The sequence below is a fragment of the Salvelinus fontinalis genome, chromosome 13 (assembly GCF_029448725.1).
Source record: "Salvelinus fontinalis isolate EN_2023a chromosome 13, ASM2944872v1, whole genome shotgun sequence".
Taxonomy (NCBI): Eukaryota; Metazoa; Chordata; class Actinopteri; order Salmoniformes; family Salmonidae; genus Salvelinus; species Salvelinus fontinalis.
Genome location: NC_074677.1, coordinates 35,546,285 through 35,567,731, shown reverse-complemented (window position 1 = coordinate 35,567,731; position 21,447 = coordinate 35,546,285). Strand labels below are relative to the sequence as shown.

General features: G+C 42.5%; 2 protein-coding genes and 1 long non-coding RNA gene across 3 annotated transcripts in view; 1 reads left to right on the top strand and 2 right to left on the bottom strand.

The window, feature by feature from the left end:
• Positions 1-13: 13 nt before the first annotated feature.
• Positions 14-6,914, bottom strand: LOC129868533 (myotubularin-related protein 2). Its single transcript, XM_055942616.1, has 16 exons — positions 6,676-6,914; positions 6,050-6,155; positions 5,911-5,934; positions 5,720-5,783; positions 5,537-5,631; positions 5,348-5,452; positions 5,046-5,150; positions 4,862-4,945; positions 4,634-4,783; positions 4,313-4,501; positions 3,901-4,086; positions 3,620-3,826; positions 3,275-3,367; positions 2,988-3,101; positions 2,613-2,789; positions 14-2,169 (listed from the first exon to the last, which is right to left on the bottom strand). Exons 1-16 carry the CDS (start codon positions 6,753-6,755, stop codon positions 2,008-2,010), a joined length of 1,941 nt encoding a protein of 646 aa, XP_055798591.1. The 5' UTR covers positions 6,756-6,914; the 3' UTR covers positions 14-2,007.
• Positions 6,915-7,940: 1,026 nt separating this feature from the next.
• LOC129868531 (cGMP-dependent 3',5'-cyclic phosphodiesterase-like) overlaps positions 7,941-21,447 on the bottom strand; it is a 40,662-nt gene continuing 27,155 nt past the window's right edge. Inside the window, exons 8-29 of the mRNA XM_055942615.1 lie at positions 19,834-19,886; positions 19,685-19,759; positions 19,543-19,584; positions 19,371-19,439; positions 19,103-19,233; positions 18,855-18,966; positions 18,632-18,671; positions 18,491-18,554; positions 18,318-18,399; positions 18,021-18,195; positions 17,774-17,886; positions 15,468-15,545; positions 15,221-15,343; positions 14,933-15,126; positions 14,748-14,835; positions 10,497-10,544; positions 10,261-10,335; positions 10,070-10,169; positions 9,597-9,709; positions 9,186-9,224; positions 8,957-9,063; positions 7,941-8,792 (exon numbers count right to left, since the gene is read on the bottom strand). Coding sequence (XP_055798590.1) covers positions 8,636-8,792; positions 8,957-9,063; positions 9,186-9,224; positions 9,597-9,709; positions 10,070-10,169; positions 10,261-10,335; positions 10,497-10,544; positions 14,748-14,835; positions 14,933-15,126; positions 15,221-15,343; positions 15,468-15,545; positions 17,774-17,886; positions 18,021-18,195; positions 18,318-18,399; positions 18,491-18,554; positions 18,632-18,671; positions 18,855-18,966; positions 19,103-19,233; positions 19,371-19,439; positions 19,543-19,584; positions 19,685-19,759; positions 19,834-19,886 — 2,078 coding nt within the window. The 3' untranslated portion in view covers positions 7,941-8,635. The remainder of the gene's footprint in view (positions 8,793-8,956; positions 9,064-9,185; positions 9,225-9,596; positions 9,710-10,069; positions 10,170-10,260; positions 10,336-10,496; positions 10,545-14,747; positions 14,836-14,932; positions 15,127-15,220; positions 15,344-15,467; positions 15,546-17,773; positions 17,887-18,020; positions 18,196-18,317; positions 18,400-18,490; positions 18,555-18,631; positions 18,672-18,854; positions 18,967-19,102; positions 19,234-19,370; positions 19,440-19,542; positions 19,585-19,684; positions 19,760-19,833; positions 19,887-21,447) is intronic.
• Positions 11,978-16,393, top strand: LOC129868532 (uncharacterized). Its single transcript, XR_008761771.1, has 2 exons — positions 11,978-12,641; positions 14,938-16,393. It is a non-coding gene; the product is annotated as an uncharacterized LOC129868532 (long non-coding RNA).

The following is a 21,447-nucleotide window of genomic DNA, read 5'->3' as shown; positions in this document are numbered from 1 at the left end:
TTCACAACACACATTTAATTTGTGGTGATCTTTTATTTATCATTAAATGAAGTCAACAGCAACCGGCGTCAATCCCGGATCAAAGAGCAAAGTAAATCCAGGCTGGATAAACTGCTGACGTGCTGGGCCATTTGCTGTGGTTCACAGGCAATATAAAGTACTTCGTCATGTTGTATCTACCTACCTACTAACAATCTATTGGTGATCATAATATATAAGGACAAGAAAAAGGTTTATTTCCTATTTTGCAAATTAACATTTAAACAAAAACAAATAAATTATCAAAATATCATGGTCAAACGTGTATTGTTGACAGGCATGGGTTACAGTCCATGGTAGTCACCTTGCTCTAAGTTAATAGCCTGCAATTAAATTGACCATAACATTCTTACCAAATTAATTATTCTACTAACACATAAATATTAGTTAAACAGTTACTGATTTATATTGATTAAGGATGTGCCCTTGTGAGGCCATGAAAAAAGCCACTTCATCATTGCACTAGTGGGGAATGAGCCTCAATACTTTTCCTCTGGTTAGTAATCAGATCACCTTTCAAAGACAAAACCCTGTTGTGACTATTTATTTTAAACAACAGTGCAAAGCTCTACATCACTGTGCCTGTGAGAGGCGTTGTTGGCGAGTCTTAACATCTTCCATGGAGAAATGGTTAGTGCCATCTGTGGCATTCAGTTTCTAGTTTCTGTAGAATTTGTTATTCTATACATATGCAGCATTTATTAACAACCTGTGGGTATGACCTTTCAACTAAACCATGTCATGCACATTGTCAATTTTACTGATCTGTTTTCGGTAAACAGTCTGCAACGTGACGTACACGTCATCACCAAAGCCCTCAAGTTATCACCTAATTATAACGGAGACTCAGAGCTCAGTATTAACCTAAAAGTGTATGGTATAAACTGTACACACAATCTAGGCTAAGGGAATGGAAATAATATGTAGTTAATTTGCTAGTAAAAATAACTCAACAGCTTAGAAAACATCAACATACTGATCAGATGGAATGTCATACATAACTATACACCCACATTCATTCATACCTATTTGGTCAAAATATGTGTCCATTCAGTAACTATTTTCTCAGCTTCAAAACCATTTGCAGACATTAATGACCTCAAAACCTATGTCAAGTAGAAATAAACAGAAAATTGCTTAAATAGCATGTCTTTTTTTCTTTCTTTTACAATTCTCCACCTCGCTTTCACGACGGAGAAATTCATTGAGTATGTTCGCTACTTGTTTTATCCTATTAATAATTTAGTTTACTTATTACTTTAGAATAAACTAATGCATTAATACTGGATGTAGTTAAGCCGATATGCAATAGCATACTTGTGAGCGATTATTTGATGATCATTATATGTTACAGTACTCGTGACCCTGGTAGCAGAGGTCAGCAAAGTATAGTATGGCTATAGTGAGGTGGTCTCAGAGATAAATAGAGGACTCATCTTTATATATGTGCCATTATAGCATGCGTGACAGGATAGGCAGTGCCATTGAGGCTACAACCCATAGGAATCCCCACCCTATTGAAAACGTTGATTACTTTAAAATGGCAGAAGCATGGTGGAAGCCCTTAATGATGTTACCCATGCTAAAACAGCCTTTTGGCTACTAGAGGCCTCTGTTATTGTCTATGGGTGGTCTGAAACAGAGGCAGCACTTCTTTTTGGTGCATAGACAATATAGGGTTCTGACCATAGGCATATAAATTCATATTCTTATTCTATTTCTATGGGTCTGACCCTGTACGACCTCAGCTGTTGGACAGTGATATGGAACAGCCAAAGGCCAATACATGGTTTCTACAGACACTTGGTGGTTGCGTTGCTTCCTACAGGAGTATGTCATGTTAAGCAGGAATGTGTGACATAGCAAGTCCCCTGCAGTGCAGTCTATTAGTTATGGGCATGGCACCTTATCGTTGTGGGGCATCAGTCCTCAGCCTTACTCTATAAGCCCCCTGTCAAACAATGTTTGTCAAACAAAGGTCTGAACGGGAGTGATGGAGCGGGTGGGCGAGCCCGCCCTCTCAGTGGAGGAGGCAGAGCGATTGGTCACGTCTCGCTGCAGCTCCTCCACCCTCTTCTGAAGCTCCGCCCGCTTGGCCAGCAGCTCCTTGTAGCGCTGGTGAACAGGCTCCTGGGAAGAAGGTACACAAACAGTAGTGGTCAACACTAGAACATAACTGTGCTATAAACAAGCATATAAACTGCCATTTATACTCATAATAACAAGGCAACAGTAAACATGTCGTCCCCCACAAATTATGCAGCCCCCCCCCCCCCCCCCCCCCCCGGCCAATTGAGATACTGTGTGTGACTAACAGAACCCGCCTTGGACCAGTCAGTGTAATTTTGTAAATGCCGGATCTTTATGGCAAGACGCAACATTCACCCAACTTTGGTCAAAATTGGGCTAGTGCTGTAGGAGATATCGCGTGTGACTAACATACTAACGGGCAGAGAGAGATCCATAGTTCCCTTCTCAATTTCATTCAGGGGGACAATTATACAAGATAGCATAAATATTACTACTATCAACATCATTACTACTACTATGAAAGTGAGGTAGTTTGCCCAGACCTGTGGCCTCATGCGAGGGTTCCAGCGGATGTAGTAGCCCACCCAGAGCTCCAGGTGGCGCATGCTGACCACTGGGAACAGCACATGGTTGGAATAGTTGACATAAAGAGGGTTGGTGAACTCTTCTAGCTGGCTGTTGATGTAGGCCCACAGAGAAACTGTCTTCTTAGGCAGCTCCTGCAGAACAATTAGATGTATGAGATGTTGGTTTTAATGTTAGCAAATAAAACATATTCCTATTAGCACTGTTATGACAACTGTGTATGAAATGTCATCCATGAGAGACAGTCAAATAAACATTGAGTTTAGTTTCAGGTTTTCTGAATTGCACTCCATCCAAGTGGTGTTTAAACCTAACATAGTCTGCACTCTCACCTCCTTCACCCTTTGCTGTTCACTGTTACACATGAATGTCCCAAACAGGCAGCTGTACATGTGGTCCAGGATGGTGACCAGGAAGTACTCGTTGAACTCAAAGGCTGCAGGAAACTAGACAGGAACAGTTAAATTATAATCCATATACGATCAGGAGAATCCGGAGGGATTATGTACATCAGTAAAACATCCCGTGTAATGTGTGTACCTTATTACTAAGCCTGGATTTTTTGCTGGTCAGGTCACATGACTACCCATCAACACCCCCTACCAGTGATGTCCCTCACCTGTCGGGTAATCTGCCACACACAGTCAATGAACTGCAGGAAGACAGGCGAGCGGTCTGCGTCTGTGTGGTTCTTATCCCCATGACCGATCCTCTGGAAGGAGAGTGGGGAAGGAGGGAGAAGAACAGAAAGTCAAGTGACCGTAACGGCTGAACAAAACACAAGAAGGGTAAAGCTGTGCCATGGCGATGGTTGACCCATGTGAGTCAGGAAATTAGGAAGTTTCAAACCATTTTAACTTCTCTTACCACATTAGAATATCCCGAGCATTTCCAAAACGTAAATGAGGGTTTTAGCTTGGTATAAGGAACACTACACAGTGAGAGGGAGTAAAGGCTTATTTACTAGCTGGAAGCGGTGGCCAAAGCTCAGCCACTCTTTCTCCAGCAGCACCTGGAAGCCACGGATGGTGCGGTAGTGTCCGTCCAGCATCAGCATAGCCAGAGAGGTGAGCTGGGCAGTACGGTCCCATCCATCACTGCAGTGAACTACCACTGAAGTCTTCCCAGACTCTACCTTGTCTGCAATACGCAGCGCCCCAGCCAGGATCAGCTACACAGGGAACAGAGAGACAGGTTCAACAAATAATCACAACCTTGATTTTCTTCTCTCCCTTCTGTCCTCACCTTGATGTGCTCCAGCCAATGAGTGGACTCGAGGTTGGAGAGCCAATGGGACTCCTCGATGTTGGGATAGACCACCTCCTTCAGCTTGCGCAGTGACTCTCTCATCACATGGATGTTGTGGATGTCCAAGAACACCAGCTCTGCATTCTGATAGGCATCCTCACTCTCATAGCCACCCCCTTTCATCTGAGGAGAACACAGGGAATGCAGTCATCTCTTGGAATTGAATATACTCTTTGAATAACACTGAATAGTTTTCATACTTACAGAATGTAATTATCTGTGAGAGGAGATCAAAATCAAATCCAAAGAAAATAACGCTATGGGTTGAGCATTGAACTGTATAGGCATTGTGTGTGGGAAATGCACTTTGACTCGAAATAAAACATGATTATTATTACTAACTACATACCTTGTTGGCGGCAGCATTGACGCTAGGCCTGGCATCGAAGATGAAGAGCTTGTGGGACTGAGCATTGGCATCCATGATGGCCTGGAGGTACTTCTCATCGTCTTTGCTACGCTTGCCGTTGACCCCGACCATGGGCTGACTACAGCGGGTCACTGTGGCCTGGCTCTCTGGGTGGATCCAGGACAGCACCTGCAGAGCGACAGCAGAGGCATTGGCACGGACATTAATACAAGACCGCAGGCACTACATCAGCGTACTACTACAGAGGTACCGCAGACAGTTAAAGAGTGGGGAAAGTGTGAAGTGTAAATGCTAACTCACAGGTATCCTGCCCTTGGCTCTGAAGGCAGCCACTCTCTTCAACTCCTCATCTGGTATGTTGACAGGCACCACCAGGTTTGATGGGTAAGTGTCACACACTTCGTAGTGATCATTCACTTTAGTTATCCTCCAGCTCTCGTTGGGTAATCCCTACACACACATACAAGCATAAAAACATTTAAAAATAGCTTAGACCTAAAGCCCAGATTTTTTAAATCTTCCAAATACCTGTCTTTTGTATTCCGCTTGAGCATCATACACTTTCCAGCCATTTTCAGGATAGACCTGCCCATACTCAAAGGCAAAGGTTGGCTGTGGATGACAGAGGGGAAAAAATAGTCGGTCAGTTGGCCCTGGGCCTTTATAGTACACAGTAGCAGAACATGGGCAACAGACCTAGTGACTCACTCACCAAACCATTGGAAACAGGAAAGGCAAATTTCATCAGGATCTCGAAAATTGACTTCCTGAGTGAGTCCTCCATCTGCTTGTGTGCAAACCGCAGATTACGGATATCCTGAGAAGACAGAGTGACAGGTCACTGTAACCATTGTCATTTACACTCAGGGAAAGAAGAAGCACTAGAATGCAGTGATTAGAGGCTGAAGCATAAGCAAAATGCCTGTTCTCTTTGAGAGCAACAAAGATATTATATATTAGTATAAACATCAGGTAAGGGATGTTCCAGACATTTTTTGGGTGGTCACTGCTCACCTTGCAGACCAGCCCGTAGGAGACCTCACCACGGCTAGATGCACCTCCTATCTTCTCCACGCGGCTCACTACCCCCAGGGGCAAGTCCAGCACAAACGCTGGTTCCTAGGAGACAAAGGAAATAATAAGAACACTGATTTGACATCCTGAAGATTGGAATGGAGACAAATCGAAAGCTGAAAAGCATACCCTGTCCATGCATCTGAAGAACAGTCTGTAGTTAGTGACAGTCAATGTCCCCCTCAGTGCACCGATGTAAGGACAGATGTAGGTGACGTCTTTGGCTGTTAGAAAATACAAATAAAAGTTTAAGCAGGTCATTCCATTAAACCCAAAATAACCCATAGCTGGGGGGTGGGGGAGATGACCTACCCATGTCTTGCACACTTTCCTTTGGTAGTAACTGTGGTTCTTCTTTGTTTGAATCCCTGAGCACCTGAATATAAAACAATATCCAATGTATAGGTAAAACATACAGAGTAACCAACAGCACAAATCAAGTTGATTATTTTTACTTAAACACCAACGCAAATCTTTGAGGGAAGAGGGATGGAAGACTATACCTTGGCAGCTGCTTTAGGTCTGCCCTGAAATCATTAGGAGAAAAGCGAGAGGGTTAACCGCAGACATGCTTAAGATGCTATTGCTACATTAGTAGAACTGAATCTATGTAAAGTTGTAGGTAAAAATCCATGTACCAACCCGTAGTTCTGGGGAGAACTCTGTTGAGGTGGACACATTGTCAGAAGACATCGCATAGGGGGTCTTGGCACCGTGAGTGGACCGGTCAGAACGAGACGTGGACGTACTGTCAACAGAATTGCAGAATACGTGTACTATAGGATAATGAGCAGTGAGAAATAATACCATACCAAAATTGCTTGTTAATTTGACAGCCGTGTTCGCTAAAGCAGAAACTAAATGGCTGGCACCTAGCCCAGGGGACTGGAGAATAGATCCACTCTGTATGTCACAGACCCTCTCTGATTTTCAGTCCCCTGGGCTATTTGTACCCAGACTAGATGGCTATGGAATCTGACATTATGTCTAGCTAACTAGATGACGTTAGTAGTATAAACTAAGGCTTGCTTTCTTGGGCAAACTGTTTACCTTCTCGGCTGCCTGCTATAGCGACTATAGCGACTTGTGTAACCTGAATCTCCCAGTAAGGTTTAGCTGATACTTCAACATCTTTCATTGAATTACACTAGTATAATTCAATATCTTCATTATCGCCAATTTTTAGCCACATTTAGATAGCAAGTAGTTAGACAACTAAAAAGCTCCTGTCAATCGACTACACAGGGAGCTAGTTGAACGAGACCCACCTGGACAATGAATCAACACTGGCCTGCCTTGACGAGGAATGCTTCGAACCCAGACTATCAATGCTTCCGCTCTTCTCCATGGTAAATCTTAGTAAAGTTTTAAAATATATGAATTTGAGGCGATTGGGCAGATATCTACATGCAACTGTTTTGATTCCGTCCCTGGTGAAAAGTAAATCCCAAGTACAGACAGGAAGCTGCCATCTTTTCCCAGAGTTCCCAATCCATAATAAACAAGGGAGTGGTGTTTGGAGTTGGGGTAGCGCCCCCTGCCGCCATTACTGGTTATTACATGTAGCCCAACACTATCTTCATTATTAACAACAGCAACATGCTTCAGGAATACAGATTTTTAAAGATAAATATGTGGAGAGAAGGTGAAGATGTGGATTGAGAAAGGACACGTACTCAATACATTGTGTGAACAATATTTTACTTGTCCACAACTATTAATTAAGAACAAATGTAAATATCCAGTGCATGATGTTAACATGTAGATTCAGAATTCACAGAATTATCTCTATTATTTGGAAATAGGAAAATGCAAACATACATACTGTACAGTACATCAACATAATAACTGAATATAGCTGTTCCAAAAACAAAAAGCATATAGACCCTATGCCATTTGTACCTGTCACACATTCAAAAAGCAATGTCCAAAGGGTGAGATGATCAGTCCCAGATTTAGACCAAACCCTGAAAACAACATTTGGGGTTCTACAGGCAATACAGGGAATCCCCAAAGTGGTGGTAACGCCAATTCAACCATTTACATGTTAAGACAAATCTGTGCGCTATCAACTAGTACATTTCTAACAAAAAATATACAGTTTTACAGTATTATGTATTCCAATCACTAACATTGTTATATACACAATACCACAAAGTATCAATCCAGCAGTTTCTCACATTGAAGGCAACTTAGACAAAGTAAGGCAAGCTTGTAACATTCTGTTTATAATGTACATGTTTTGACCTGGTAACCTTCAATACCTGCCTGTAAAGATTCACACAAAGTTAAAATATCATTGATAGAAACTCCAGGCAAAGGGGAAAAAAAATAATTTGAAAAATTAGATCAAAGCCATCAGTATTGTCTTCTACAATGATGTGTAATCAATCCTTTTCTGTCTCCCCCTGCTATCTGCATTGTGTTGCTCTATACCTGCTGCAATGTGACACACTCTAATGATCATTTAGATTTCTGTATCAGCAACAACACCACACAACAACCTGTAAAATAGGTGTATTTTCAGGGGGAGGTAATACATTACCGATGATGTAGTTGTTAGTTTGTCTTGCTGTGTCGGAGGGCTACCATTGGTCTCATCGTCCCTTCCCTGCTCTGTCTGTCCGTCCTGTTCTCCCTGCTCTGTCTGTCCGTCCTGTTCTCCCTGCTATGTCTGTCTGTCCGTCCTGTTCTCCCTGCTCTGTCTGTCCGTCCTGTTCTCCCTGCTCTGTCTGTCCGTCCTGTTCTCCCTGCTCTGTCTGTCCGTCCTGTTCTCCCTGCTCTGTCTGTCCGTCCTGTTCTCCCTGCTCTGTCTGTCTGTCCGTCCTGTTCTCCCTGCTCTGTCTGTCTGTCCGTCCTGTTCTCCCTGCTCTGTCTGTCTGTCCGTCCTGTTCTCCCTGCTCTGTCTGTCCGTCCTGTTCTCCCTGCTCTGTCTGTCTGTCCGTCCTGTTCTCCCTGCTCTGTCTGTCCGTCCTGTTCTCCCTGCTCTGTCTGTCTGTCCGTCCTGTTCTCCCTGCTCTGTCTGTCCGTCCTGTTCTCCCTGCTCTGTCTGTCTGTCTGTCCGTCCTGTTCTCCCTGCTCTGTCTGTCCGTCCTGTTCTCCCTGCTCTGTCTGTCTGTCCGTCCTGTTCTCCCTGCTCTGTCTGTCCGTCCTGTTCTCCCTGCTCTGTCTGTCCGTCCTGTTCTCCCTGCTCTATCCGTCCGTCCTGTTCTCCCTGCTCTTTCCGTCCTATCCATTCTGCTTTTCCTGTAGCTGCTCAAACTCTGCATCTAGGTAATCCAGAGAATCGTTTCCCGGCTTGTGAGAGACCTTGCCCCACTGTTCTCTATTGCTAGCCACAGTGTCATACAGCTCTGCCGACCTGGGGAACAGGTCCTGGAGGAGTCTGCAGGAGAAGGGAGCAAAGCCGGGAGGAAAGTATAGTCAGACACAAGCTAAGTAGGGACCACTAATATGCATATACAACACACAACAGTTCTTATTGTCTGATATAACAATTACACCACTCATCTCCTAGATATGGGGGTTACAGATCAGTCAGAGGCTCACTTGTAGATGGGCATGGCTATGTGCTCCATGAAGCCTGTCTGTAGCTCTGGGATGTAGGCCTTCTCTCTGTCCATCATCTCACTGGGACGGTTCCCCATAGCCTTCTCCTGCAGCCACAAGCACAGGGACACATACACACAGGAAATTGTAAAGGTTCCTGTACTACATGGACACAGAGAACAATTCGATGGATACAATGTTTGGCATTCATAAAAAATTGCATACATACCAGATCTCCTTGAGAAAAGAATTCCTTGTAAATGAGCCCCTGTCACAAAAACAGACATGAGTTTCATGTTAGCATACTACATGGAGGCAATCTTACTAAGAACAATAAAATGTATGTAAATGAAATAAGGAGGAGGAGTGAACACAGTTGGTTTAGCGGCGGCAGGTAGCCTCAAGGTTAGAGCATTGGGCCAGTAACCGAAAGGTTGCAGGTTTGAATACCAGAGCCGACAAGGTGAAGCATTTTTTAAATCTGTCGCTGCACCCTTGAGCAAGGCACTTAACCCTAATGGCTCCAGGGGCGCGACCCCACTTCCTCCAAAAACATTTCCATTACATACAAGTATAAAAGGACAAATATAAGCACCCCCAAAATTCTTATTAGAGGAGTCAGATCTGAGTGGGTACTTACTGCAATCTTCCAGGTGGTCTTCCAGTCCTTGGTCTGGTCAGAGAGGTCACAGGAGGTCATGATCAGGCACAGTAGCAGGTTATGGTGCTGAGGTTCTTTGGTGTTGTAGCCCACTGGAAGACAAAACAGACAATATGATCTAATTAAATTTTTATTTAACCTTTATTTAACAGTGGGGTGGCAGGTAGCCTAGTGGTTAGAGCGTTGGGCCAGTAACAGAAAATTCTTATTTACAATGACGGCCTACCCTGGCCAAACCCTAACCCGGACCAATTGTGTGCCGCTCTATGGGACTCTCAATCACGGCCGGTTGTGATACAGCCTGGAATCGAACCAGGGTCTGTAGTGATGCTTAGAACACTGCACCACTCAGGAGCCCTAAAAAGAACTGGAAGAGCTGTAGAAATGAAGATATACCTTCCTACCGCTCACAAGACACTCAGACAGGATGTATGGGCCGGGGGATGACTTACCATCTGCCATTTTCTGTAGATCCTTCAGGATCCGTAGGTGATGAGCCAAGTCTGTGGCCAGGATGATGTCCCTCATCAGGTCAAGCATCCTCTGGTAGTCCTGGCAACCAAAAACACAACACAGAAACAGAGTCAAAATAGTACAAAACCAACTAGAAAAGAGGAATGTTCTTACATTGCCTTTGTCTTACTTTTCTGGAGAACTTCTCAAAGATATTGCAGCCCTGGGTGTTGAGGATGGCGATCGCCTGAGCAAAGTGGTGTCTCTGGAAATGAAAGCCAATAGTCAGCGGTGAGGCTGCAATTACATTTCATATCCACTAGAGTACAGCAAATACCCAGTGCGCAATCAACTCATGTTTTTACCTTTTACCTTTAAATGAAGTACACACATAATACATTTCTGTTCATGAAACTTTGTGTTTACCTCCAGCACAGATCCCTCAGAACTATACAGGCCAGCCAACACAGATTTCTGGAGAAGAGAAGACAAAACAGATTGTTTTTTGTAATGCATGCTTCTGTGGCAGTTTGTGTGACTCCAGTAAGCAAAATTATGTTTATTTGTTGGTCATTGATTCTATGGCTAAATTTAAAGGGAAACTCCGGCGCTTTTAACATTTGGGTTGTTATTAAAAAGTATTTAGTAATGTCTTACACAGTGTGTAGTATTGTGATTTCATGTCTATTGGCTGTTTAATGATGAGCAAAATTGGAAATTGTTTCTCTGTGAAGTTTTCAAGTAGAATCTCTGAGATGACTAATAAAAGTTTTTATGGTCAGCCATTTTCAGCTATCTATATAACTCATCTGCAGTTTTCTGATCATATTGGAACTGCCTGCTATATGTTGCTCTGGTTGTCTTAAAAACCTATATAATTATATTTATAGTCAGCTTCCTCCAATAAACTCCCATGACTCCATTTGGCCAAACCACTCTCACCATCACAGATAAAGTTGCAACTCCGGCCATTGCATCCTTTCCAAATAGCCTATATTTTTGTAGTGAATTACTTGTTAACTTCATACTTTTTATTAGTTCTACAGTGTGGTATTTGGCTGTTAATGTTGAAAATACTTTAGATGCAGCAAGGTTGGCTACTTTACTTAGCTAGCTAGCATTGCTAATGTTAGCATCAAAGATACAGGCTTCAATCATTAGAGACTAGGATTCTGTAATGATTAGCCTGTAAATGTCATGATAAATGTTGTGTTCTAACAGGCCTACATGTTGTTTAAGACAGTCACTAAGATTAAGCTTGGCTGTTATTGTTGCAAACACTATTATTTTGGGTGTAGCAGTCGGGCTAGCTAGCATGCTAGCTAACCATCAGATACAGTAACGTATTGTTTAGCTTTTGTTTGCATCTAAATTTGAATGGTTCTTTATTGTAATGCAGTTGATTGGTGACAATACATAAACATATATTCAGCATGATATGCATGCAAGCATTATAATATGATTACAACACAAAAGTAATGTGAAATGCACTCATAATTTATGACATAAGCTTAAAGCCAATATATGCTTGATCTGAAAATGTGTTCTGGAGGCACCATATGATGTGAAGCAATTTCGAAGACTTCGGGGGGTTGCGGAGGCCAAATTGAGCTCTGTACCGCATCACCATGTACCTCCCAAATTTTGTAACAATTACATGTGTAACAATATAACTTTAAACCGTACCCACGCCCCGACACGGGCGCGAACCAGGGACCCTCTGCACACATCGACAACAGTCACCCACGAAGCGTCGTTACTCATCGCTCCACAAAGGCCACGGCCCTTGCAGAGCAAGGGGCAACACTACTAATAGGTTTCAGAGCAAGTGACGTAACTGATTGAAACGCTACTAGCGCGTACCCGCTAACTAGCTAGCCATTTCACATCCGTTACACATGATTGGTTGACAGTAGGTGGGGGCTGTATAAACACACATTCACTTCCTGACAACTTCCTTGATGATAAACATGGAACTTTGACCAAAGGCTATCAGAACAAGTTCACAAATAAAAAACATATTCATGATACCTTGTGTAAGGAATTTCAAAGACACAGAAATTTAGTAAAGATCGGGGATACAGTAAAGAGGTCAATGGAATGCAGGCCGTGGGATAGAAGAACACTGGATTGGTGCACATTCAACCAATCTGATCTGTGGTTATTTGTCAAATCCGTCATAATTTATGTATTGTAACAGGCCCACAATGTGGTTTCTAAAATCGGATTATATTTGGCTGTTTTCACTGCATAACATTTAGAAGTTGTCCCTTTTCAGGTTTAGAAAAACGAACTCCCATTCGTATCAGCATACAAAAATCGAAAGTGGTAATCAAAGTCGTTTTTACCCGTAATGCAGTTGATTGATGATGATGACATCAATGTATTTGGGTTGACAGATTTGGACCTCAACATAGTGTGGAATACACATATAAACAATAGCCTAAATTTAGAATTGTTTTGCTGTGGAGCTATGAGGAGATTCGTGGTGGGGAAACGGTGGTCGTTTTACATCATGCTATCTTGGCTGAACTCCTGAACTGGGAAACGGACTCCAACATCTCAGAATAGGTAAGGTCTGGTCTTTTCGTTTAGCTAGTTGCTTGTAGCTGGATGGCTATAGAGATTAGCCCGGAATCACTAGGAGTGGTGCAGTGCAGAACAATTTATTGGCTGCGTATGAAGAGCTCTCTGAAGCGCAAGAAGTATGAATGCTTTGACTTCTGCGGAGGCCGCATCTCAGTAAATGCTGTACGGCCACTGCAGATGTTGGATTGACCATGCATAACCTTTTAGTTTGGGCTTGCTAGCTAGCTAAGCTAACTGCAGACTGGGCAATGCATTGCATCCTGGGAGGTGAAATGCACCCTGGGAATTGTAGTATACTGTATATGAGGGCAATACAGAAGCTTAAAAAAATGACAAAAACAAGAAATCGTGCAGAATGACTAACAAAAACGATAAAACGTCAAAACGCGTATTACATCTTACAGTAGCGCATATACACCGAGTGTTCAAAACATTAAGAACACCTGCTCTTTCCATAACATAGACTGACCAGGTGAATCCAGGTGAAAGCTATGATCCCTTATTGATGTCACCTGTAAAATCCACTTCAATCAGTGTAGATGAAGGGGAGGAAACAGGTTGCGTTACAGGATTTGTAAGCCTTGAGACAATTGATGTGTACCATTCAGAGGGTGAATGGGCAAGACAAAATATTTAAGTGCCTTTGAATGGGGTATGCTAGTATGTGCCAGGCGCACCAGTTTGAGTGTGTCAAGACCTGTAACGCTGCTGGGTTTTTCACGCTGAACAGTTTCCCATGTGTATCAAGAATGGTCCACCACCCGAAGGACATCCAGCCAACTTGACACAACTTTGGGAGGCTTTGGGTCCACATGGGCCAGCATCCCTGTGGAACACTTTCGACACCTTGTAGAGTCCATGCCCCGTCAAATTAAGGCAGTTCTGAGGGCAAAAGGGGGTGCAACTCAATATTAGGATGGTGTTCCTAATGTTTTGTACACTCAGTGTATACAGGTACTTACAGCATAATAACTGGTTATAAAGTGGTGGAATTGTCCTTCAAACTGCAAATACATTCTCAATGAAGTAAGCATTATATCACAATAATAATGTTTAAATCAATTTAATATAGGAAAGAGGAGCCAACTGAAGAGTGCAACATATAATATTTATTATTGCTCCTATCTGTCACATGCACTTATGTTAAAACTGGCAGCGAGGATGTTCAAAGTAGTCCAAGCTACAAAATAAACCAACAGACCACTTCAAATACAATAAAACTCTCATTTACGGTTACAGAATTTTTTTTGACTGTGATATGTTATTGTTTATCTACCTTAGTTGAATGCACTGACTGTAAGTCACTTTAGATAAGCACGTCTGATGAATTAACAAAATGTAAGTGTAGAAACAAACACTTGCTGGTCATGCTGGATATTATTATAATGAGCTCAGTCCCCAAATAAGTACAAATTTGGTCGGTCCGGACCAGACCAAATCTGAACAAATCCTAGACATGTAGGCTATGTTTCACAAGTTGAACAGCATAGTACAGTACGGCACAGTTCAGTACAGAAGAGTACAGTAGAGTACGGTACAGTGCAGTTTAATTCAGTAGAATAGAGTACAGCAGAGTACAGTTTAGTAGAGTAGAGTACATTAGAGTAATGTAGGGTACAATACACTACATTATACTGTACTATACTGTGCTGTACTATACTGAGCTATACTTTACTTTTCCTTACTTTACTGTACTGTACTCTACTGTGCTCTACTGTACTGTGCCGTCCTAACTTGTGAAACATAGATGTCAATGATTGGTTCAGATTTGGTCCAGACCAGAGCAAATCTATGTTTGGGCCAAATATAGGCCAGTTCGGACTGAACGTGTCCGGATGTTGAAATGAAGGCTAGTCCGGACCAGAAGAAATCTGAACCAAACATAGACGTCTATGATCTACTTTGGTGGACGTTGAAATCAAGGCTTGTCAGGACCGCACCAAAAAAAAATAATAATAAAGACGGTTGGTCCAGACAGGACCAAAAAAAGACATCCAAAAGATGTCGGTGTCAAACTGTGCTTAGTGGGCTATAGAACGGCTACATATAACATAGGAGTCTGTGTGTTTGTGGTATGTGGGATCTTACCGATGCCACCTGGAAGGAGTTGTTGGTCCCTCTGTGGTCCAAGTCATGACACATGCAGGACACAAAAAGAGCAAACATCTCGATGTCCCTGAAAGAGGACGATGCAGTGTGAGTTGAAGTGTTAATGAGGGTGTTTCACTTTACCCTAACAACGTTTTTAAATGCATTTCTCTGTGTGTTCTTACTCTAGGTAGTTGGAGAGCTCCAGGTTCTTGCAGAGGAGGTAGCAGAAATGAGAGACTGAGAACGCGTGCATCCAGTTGTGATATGGAGGATCCCTGTAGCCTCTCTTCACCATCAGACAGAACCTGGCCAGCGTGTGCATGTTGATCTTGTAGGTGTTTATGAAACCCATGTCCTCAAACATGCTGATCACGGCCTAGGAACAGGAGGTATAATCGAGAGACATGAGAAAACAGAAATAATACACACTACCAGTGTCTTTCTCCAAGAGTGTGTGTTGATTGTCTCACTGTGGGTGTGCTGTCGTCTGACAGGGAGCGAGGTGTGTAGGTGAAGCTGGAGAAGCTGGGGTGTATTTCTCCTACAGCCTGGATGCCCACAGTCAGTAGCCGGGTGACTTCCTCGTCTGACACCTGAGAGACAGGGTCAAAGGTCAGGAAATTAACTGCCAAATATAACAAAATGGCTGGATCTACATTAATAGATTTAAGAGACAAGTTGAATAGGTTGAAGAAGAGCTCTGATTGGATGCTTTACCATCATGTGGTACTTCATCATCTCATTGGCCAGCTGACTCCTAAACTGTGCTTCATCGACCCTCTTATACAGGAGGGACTGAGGAGGAACAGAAAGCACAGGAGTCATTCAACATGATGACAATATTGTTGATGACAAATTAGTGTTAAACAATTTATCAATATCCACACTAAGAACGATAACTTTAACTTTTTGGTATTTATTATTGTTCTAATTCAAGTGAACAGGAGCGTTCACAGTACAACGACAACTACAAAAAGAGTGGGGAACGATTACAAGAGCTATCGTTTGGATCACTTTCAGAGCGATTTCTTTTCCATATCCCTCTGATGATAAAAAATTGACAACCAATCGAAAAAGCATTCTATTGAACTATTCTTGGTTCTAGGTGCGCGAGGCTGCTCGGGGAGGAGAGAGGGCTGAGTGCATGGTAAGCTTGCCTGAATAACTGGGCATGTGTGAGTATATTGGTGGCCACATTAATTATAGGACATCTTGGGAGAATGATGATCCACGACAAACAGCGCATGAGAAGTCCATATTTTAAAAAACATTTATCATATTTTACAATACACTCTTACAAAGTACACACTATGACTGGCCTACTAATATGCCTTTCTGGACTTTGTAAATGTCACGCCCTGACCTCAGAGAGCCTTTTTATTTCTCTATTTGGTTAGGTCGGGGTGTGATTTGGGTGGGCATTCTAGTTTTTCTATTTCTTTGTTGGCCGGGTATGGTTCCCAATCAGAGGCAGCTGTCTATCTTTGTCTCTGATTGGGGATCATACATAGGCAGCCTTTTCCACCTTTAGTTTGTGGGATCTTGTTTTTGGTTAGTTGCTGTGTTAGCGCTACAAAACTTTACGTGTTGTTTATTCTTTCTTGTTTTTGGTGTTCATTTAATAAATTTATGATGTACACGTACCACGCTACACTTTGGTCCAATCCATCTCTAAACGAACGTGAAAGTAAACTGTTGAGAATAGACCAATAACTAATCGAAAGGGTTGCATAATCAATGACATGATGTAAAAGATGTGCAGGCTAAACGGTGTTTGTTGTTGAATTACTACATTTAAATATGAGTTTCAATATTACATGTACACCACCATTCAAAAGAGTCACATACAAATTTCCTTGTTTTGGAAAGAAAAGCAAAAAAATGTTGTCCATTAAAATAACATAAAATTTATCAGAATTACAGTGTAGACATTGTTAATGTTGTAAATGACTATTGTAGCTCGAAACGGCTGATTTTTAATGGAAGATCTACATAGGCGTACAGAGGCCCATTATCAGCAACCATCACTCCTGTGTTCCAATGGCACGTTGTGTTAGCTAATCCAAGTTTATCATTTTAAAAGGCTAATTGATCATTAGAAAACCCTTTTGCAATTATGTTAGCACAGCTGAAAACTGGTGTTCTGATTAAAAAAGCAATAAAATTGGCCTTCTTTAGACTAATTGAGTATCTGGAGCATCAGCATTTGTGGGTTCGATTACAGGCTCAAAATGGCCAGACACAAATAACTTTCTTCTGCTAATCGTCAGTCTATTCTTGTTCTGAGAAATGAAGGCTATTCCATGCGAGAAATTGCCAAGAAACTGAAAATCTTGTACAACGCTGCGTACTACTCCCTTCACAGAACAGCACAAACTGTCTCTAACCAGAATAGAAAGAGGAGTGGGAGGCCCCGGTGCACAACTGAGCAAGAGAACAAGTACGTTAGAGTGTCTAGTTTGAGAAACAGACGCCTCACAAGTCCTCAACTGGCAGCTTAATTAAATATTACCGCAAAACACCAGTCTCAATGTAAACAGTGAAGAGGCGACTCCGGGATGCTGGCCTTCTTCTTCATGCTTCTAGGCAGAGTTGCAAAGAAAAAGCCATATCTCTGTCCAGTGTCTGTGTTCTTTTGCCCATCTTAATCTTTTATTTTTATTGGCCAGTCTGAGATATGGACAAAAAAATTGCTTTTCTTTCAAAAACAAGGACATTTCTAAGTGACCCCAAACTTTTGAACGGTAGTGTACATTGAAGCACTGAATGGTCTTATGTTACTACCTTATTACCAGGCCTACAGCGTGCAGTAGTATGCGTTAATCAGCTGATCCACAGGTGTACTGTAGAACGATTAACGGTCCGCTGGTGTGGATGCTCAAAATATAGTTATGTATAATTTATCTTTATAATTATTGTCCTTGGTGTGGATGGCCCTTTACTCTATACAAAGAAACATCATGCCAGGTAATAATCAGTTATAAGGTCAATAGGATAAGCAAATGGGATGCCTGTGCACTTACATGAGCGATGCTGATGCCACAGTATATGGAGAAAGCTGTGGCCAAGTCCTCATCCAGGCGGGTGAACCATGGTCCATTAGTCTTGTTGACCAGCTCAGCCACGCCAATCACTTCTGAACAGAGAGAGAGAGCGAGATAGATGAGCGATATACAATTATCAGTAGATAGATCAGAAATAGGGAGATGGGGAAATGGAGAGAGAAAGAAAGATAAACGGGCAGAAAAAAAGAGAGACGGAGAGACAGACCTCCATGTTCGTCCTTTATGGGGAAGCAGAGGATGTTGCGTGTTCTGAAGCCTGTGCTGTCGTCCACGGCGCGGTAGAAGAGAGGATGGGAGTAGGCATCTGTGATGTTGAGGATCTTCCCTGTGGTGGCCACATGGCCTGCTATGCCCTGGTCAGCAGGGATACGCAGCTCTGTCTGAGATGACAAGAAAGAGGCCATTACACTATGGAAATAACAGTCATATACAATACCATTTTGTCTAAGATAAATCTGTGGATTAGAGATTTGGTGGGAGTGAGTTTCGGATGATGACCCACCTCCTCATCGATAACCACTCCTCCATTAAACACCTTGGCAACCAGTTCATGACTGACACTGTCCAACAGGAACACAGAACAACTGGAGGAGAGATAGAAGGGTCATATTAGTCAATGTTAATAACGCTTTTGTTACCATCCTTGTCATAGCCTTATGGTAATACAGTACTTACATTTCTGCACTGGTGAGACTCCTGGCTTCTGCAATAATCTCTTTCAGCAGGACTGATACATCATCTGGAGACAGAAATAAATAACCGCTATTATAACAACTGACATTGTGCCACTAAAAATAGGTTAAGTATGATACTCACCCAAATGTGTGAAGAGGTTTTTGGCGACCTGAAGCAGTGCCTATATGAACCCAAACAGACACAGGTAACAGTTGAGAAGACCTGAAGTGTATTTGTGCGTTAGCTAAAGATTCACACCAGGTTATGGATTGTTATAGACAAAGGTCAGTCGAGCAGAGCGAGGCTAGCACAGTACAGTATTGGCTCAGTGGTCAATGAATGCAGTCAGGTAGCGTCTCCTTACCTGACATTCATACTTCAGTCTCTGTTCCTTCTGGAAGGCCAGTGTGCTGGTCAGTACTGAGGATGTGTAGCGGAAACAGTGCTGCACTATGTGTTCATCCACCTCTGTGTGTCTGAAGGATGACACACACACACACACACACACACACACTATTTTACAGTAAGACACAGATGCAGCTATCCATGCACACAGGCATACACTCACAGGCAGCAGTATGCATGCTTACGCTAACACACATAGATATATACCTGTCTGCTCCTTTTTTGTTGAAGGCACAGGCGAGGGCCACAACCTTGGTGGTGGCCCGACACTCAACAGGAACACACAGCATAGAGAGAACTTCAAATCCCAGAGTGCTGTTCAGCTGCTGGTGTTCCTCCTACAGTATCAGCCCAGAGAAGAAGGGAAAGGGGCAGAGATGTAGAGAACACAAGCATCAAAGACATCCAAACCTACTACTTACTGTAAGACTTCAAAACACCACAATACTGATCAGGAACATTTCAGTGTTCTTACTGGAGTGACGTCTTCCAGGGAGGTGCTCTTCCTCTTCTCCACAGCCTGACCAAGGTGGCCAAACGTCAGCTGGACCCCAGACAGATAGACAGGGTCAGGCTGAGTAAGGGGCAGCAGCAGGGGCACAGGTGGTAATGTCAGAGGGGAAGAAGGGCTGTGTTGTGTAACTTACTGGGAAACTGATCTCCGCCTTCAGAACCTTGTCTCCAACTACCTGAGGAATAACAAAGACATCCAACAAACTTGTTTTTGTTGTTTATTTTTGCAACTTTTGCTTCATTTTAGAATATTGAATATTGTGTGTGTATGTGTACCTGACAGAACAGCTGTTGGTTATCCTCTGATACCAGAAGTAAACAGCAGGACAACGATTGAGTCTGCTCCTCCAGCTGTGAAAACAACAAACAATCAAAAAATCAACCAGCTCTGATAATTCACAGTTTATTTTTGTGTGTAGACTCACATAACGAATTACTTTCAGTTGTAGAGAGGCAGCGTCCAGGTCATACAACTCTCCTATAGTAAGAAGGTGAAAGAATCAACATGAAGTCATTACTTTATATTATTTTATAATATATTCTTATCTATCATTATCCAATACTCAGCATTGATGTATCTACATTGGCAAGAAAAAGTATGTGAACCCTTTGGAATTACCTGGATTTCTGCATAAATTGGTCATCAAATTTGATCTGATCTTCATCTTAGTCACAACAATAGACAAACACAGTGTGCTTAAACTAATAATACACACATTATTGTATTTTTCTTGTCTATATTGAATACAAAATTTAAACATTCACAGTGTAGGTTGGAAAAAGTATGTGAACCCCTAGGCTAATGACTTTTCCAAAAGCTAATTGGAGTCAGGAGTCAGCTAACGTGGAGTCCAATCAATGAGACGAGATTGGAGATGTTGGTTAGAGCTGCCCTGCCCTATAAAAAACACTCACAAAATGTGAGTTTTCTATTCCCAAGAAGCATTGCCTGATGTGAACCATGCCTCAAACAAAAGAGATCTCAGAAGACCTAAGATTAAGAATTGTTTTTGAATAAAGCTGGAAAGGGTTGCAAAAGTATCTCTAAAAGCTTTTATGTTCATCAGTCCACGGTAAGACAAGTTGTCTATAAATGGAGAAAGTTCAGCACTGTTGCTACTCTCCCTAGTAGTGGCCGTCCTGCAAAGATGACTGCAAAAGCACAGTGCAGAATGCTCAATGAGGTTGAGAAGAATCCTGGAGTGTCAGCTATAGACTTACAGAAATCTCTGGAACATGCTAACATCTCTGTTGATGAGTCTACGATACGTAAAACAGTAAACAGGAATAGTGTTCATGGGAGGACACCACGGAAGAATCCACTGCTGTCCAAAAAAACCATTGCTGCACTTCTGAAGTTTGGAAAGAGCACTTAGATGTTCCACAGCGCTTCTGGCAAAATATTCTGTGGACAGATTAAACTAAAGTTGAGTTGTTTGGAAGGAACACACAACACTATGTGTGGAGAAAATAAGGCACAGCACACCAACATCAAAACCTCATCCCAACTGTAAAGTATGGTGGAGGGAGCATCATGGTTTGGGGTTGATTTGCTGCCTCAGGGCTGGACAGCTTGCTATCATCGAAGGAAAAATGAATTCCCAAGTTTATCAAGACATTTTGCAGGAGAATGTAAGGCTATCTGTCCGCCAATTGAAGCTCAACAGAAGCTGGGTGATGCAACAGGACAGTGGCCCAAAACACAGAAGTAAATCAACAACAGAATGGCTTCAACAGAAGACAATATGCTTTCTGGAGTGGCTCAGTCAGAGTCCTGACCTCAACACGATTTAAAGTGCTGTGGCATGACCTCGAGAGCTGTTCACACCAGACATCCTAAGAATATTGCTGAACTGAAACAGTTTTGTAATGATGAATGGTCCAAAATTACTCCTGACCGTTGTGCAGGTCTGATCTGCTACTACAGAAAATGTTTGGTTGAGGTTAGTGCTGCCAAAGGAGGGTCCACCCTACACTGTGAATGTTTACACGGTGTGTTCAATAAAGACATGAAAATAATTGTTTGTGTGTTATTAGTT

What these genes read in the sequence shown, in the direction of transcription:
- LOC129868533 (XM_055942616.1), bottom strand. Translation starts at nt 6,755, where the DNA reads ATGGAGAAGAGCGGAAGCATTGATAGTCTGGGTTCGAAGCATTCCTCG. An exon ending in AGTGTTGATTCATTGTCCAG is followed by an intron (nt 6,156 to 6,675) that starts GTGGGTCTCGTT and finishes TTCTGTTGACAG; the next exon opens with TACGTCCACGTCTCGTTCTG. An exon ending in AGTTCTCCCCAGAACTACGG is followed by an intron (nt 5,935 to 6,049) that starts GTTGGTACATGG and finishes TAATGATTTCAG; the next exon opens with GGCAGACCTAAAGCAGCTGC.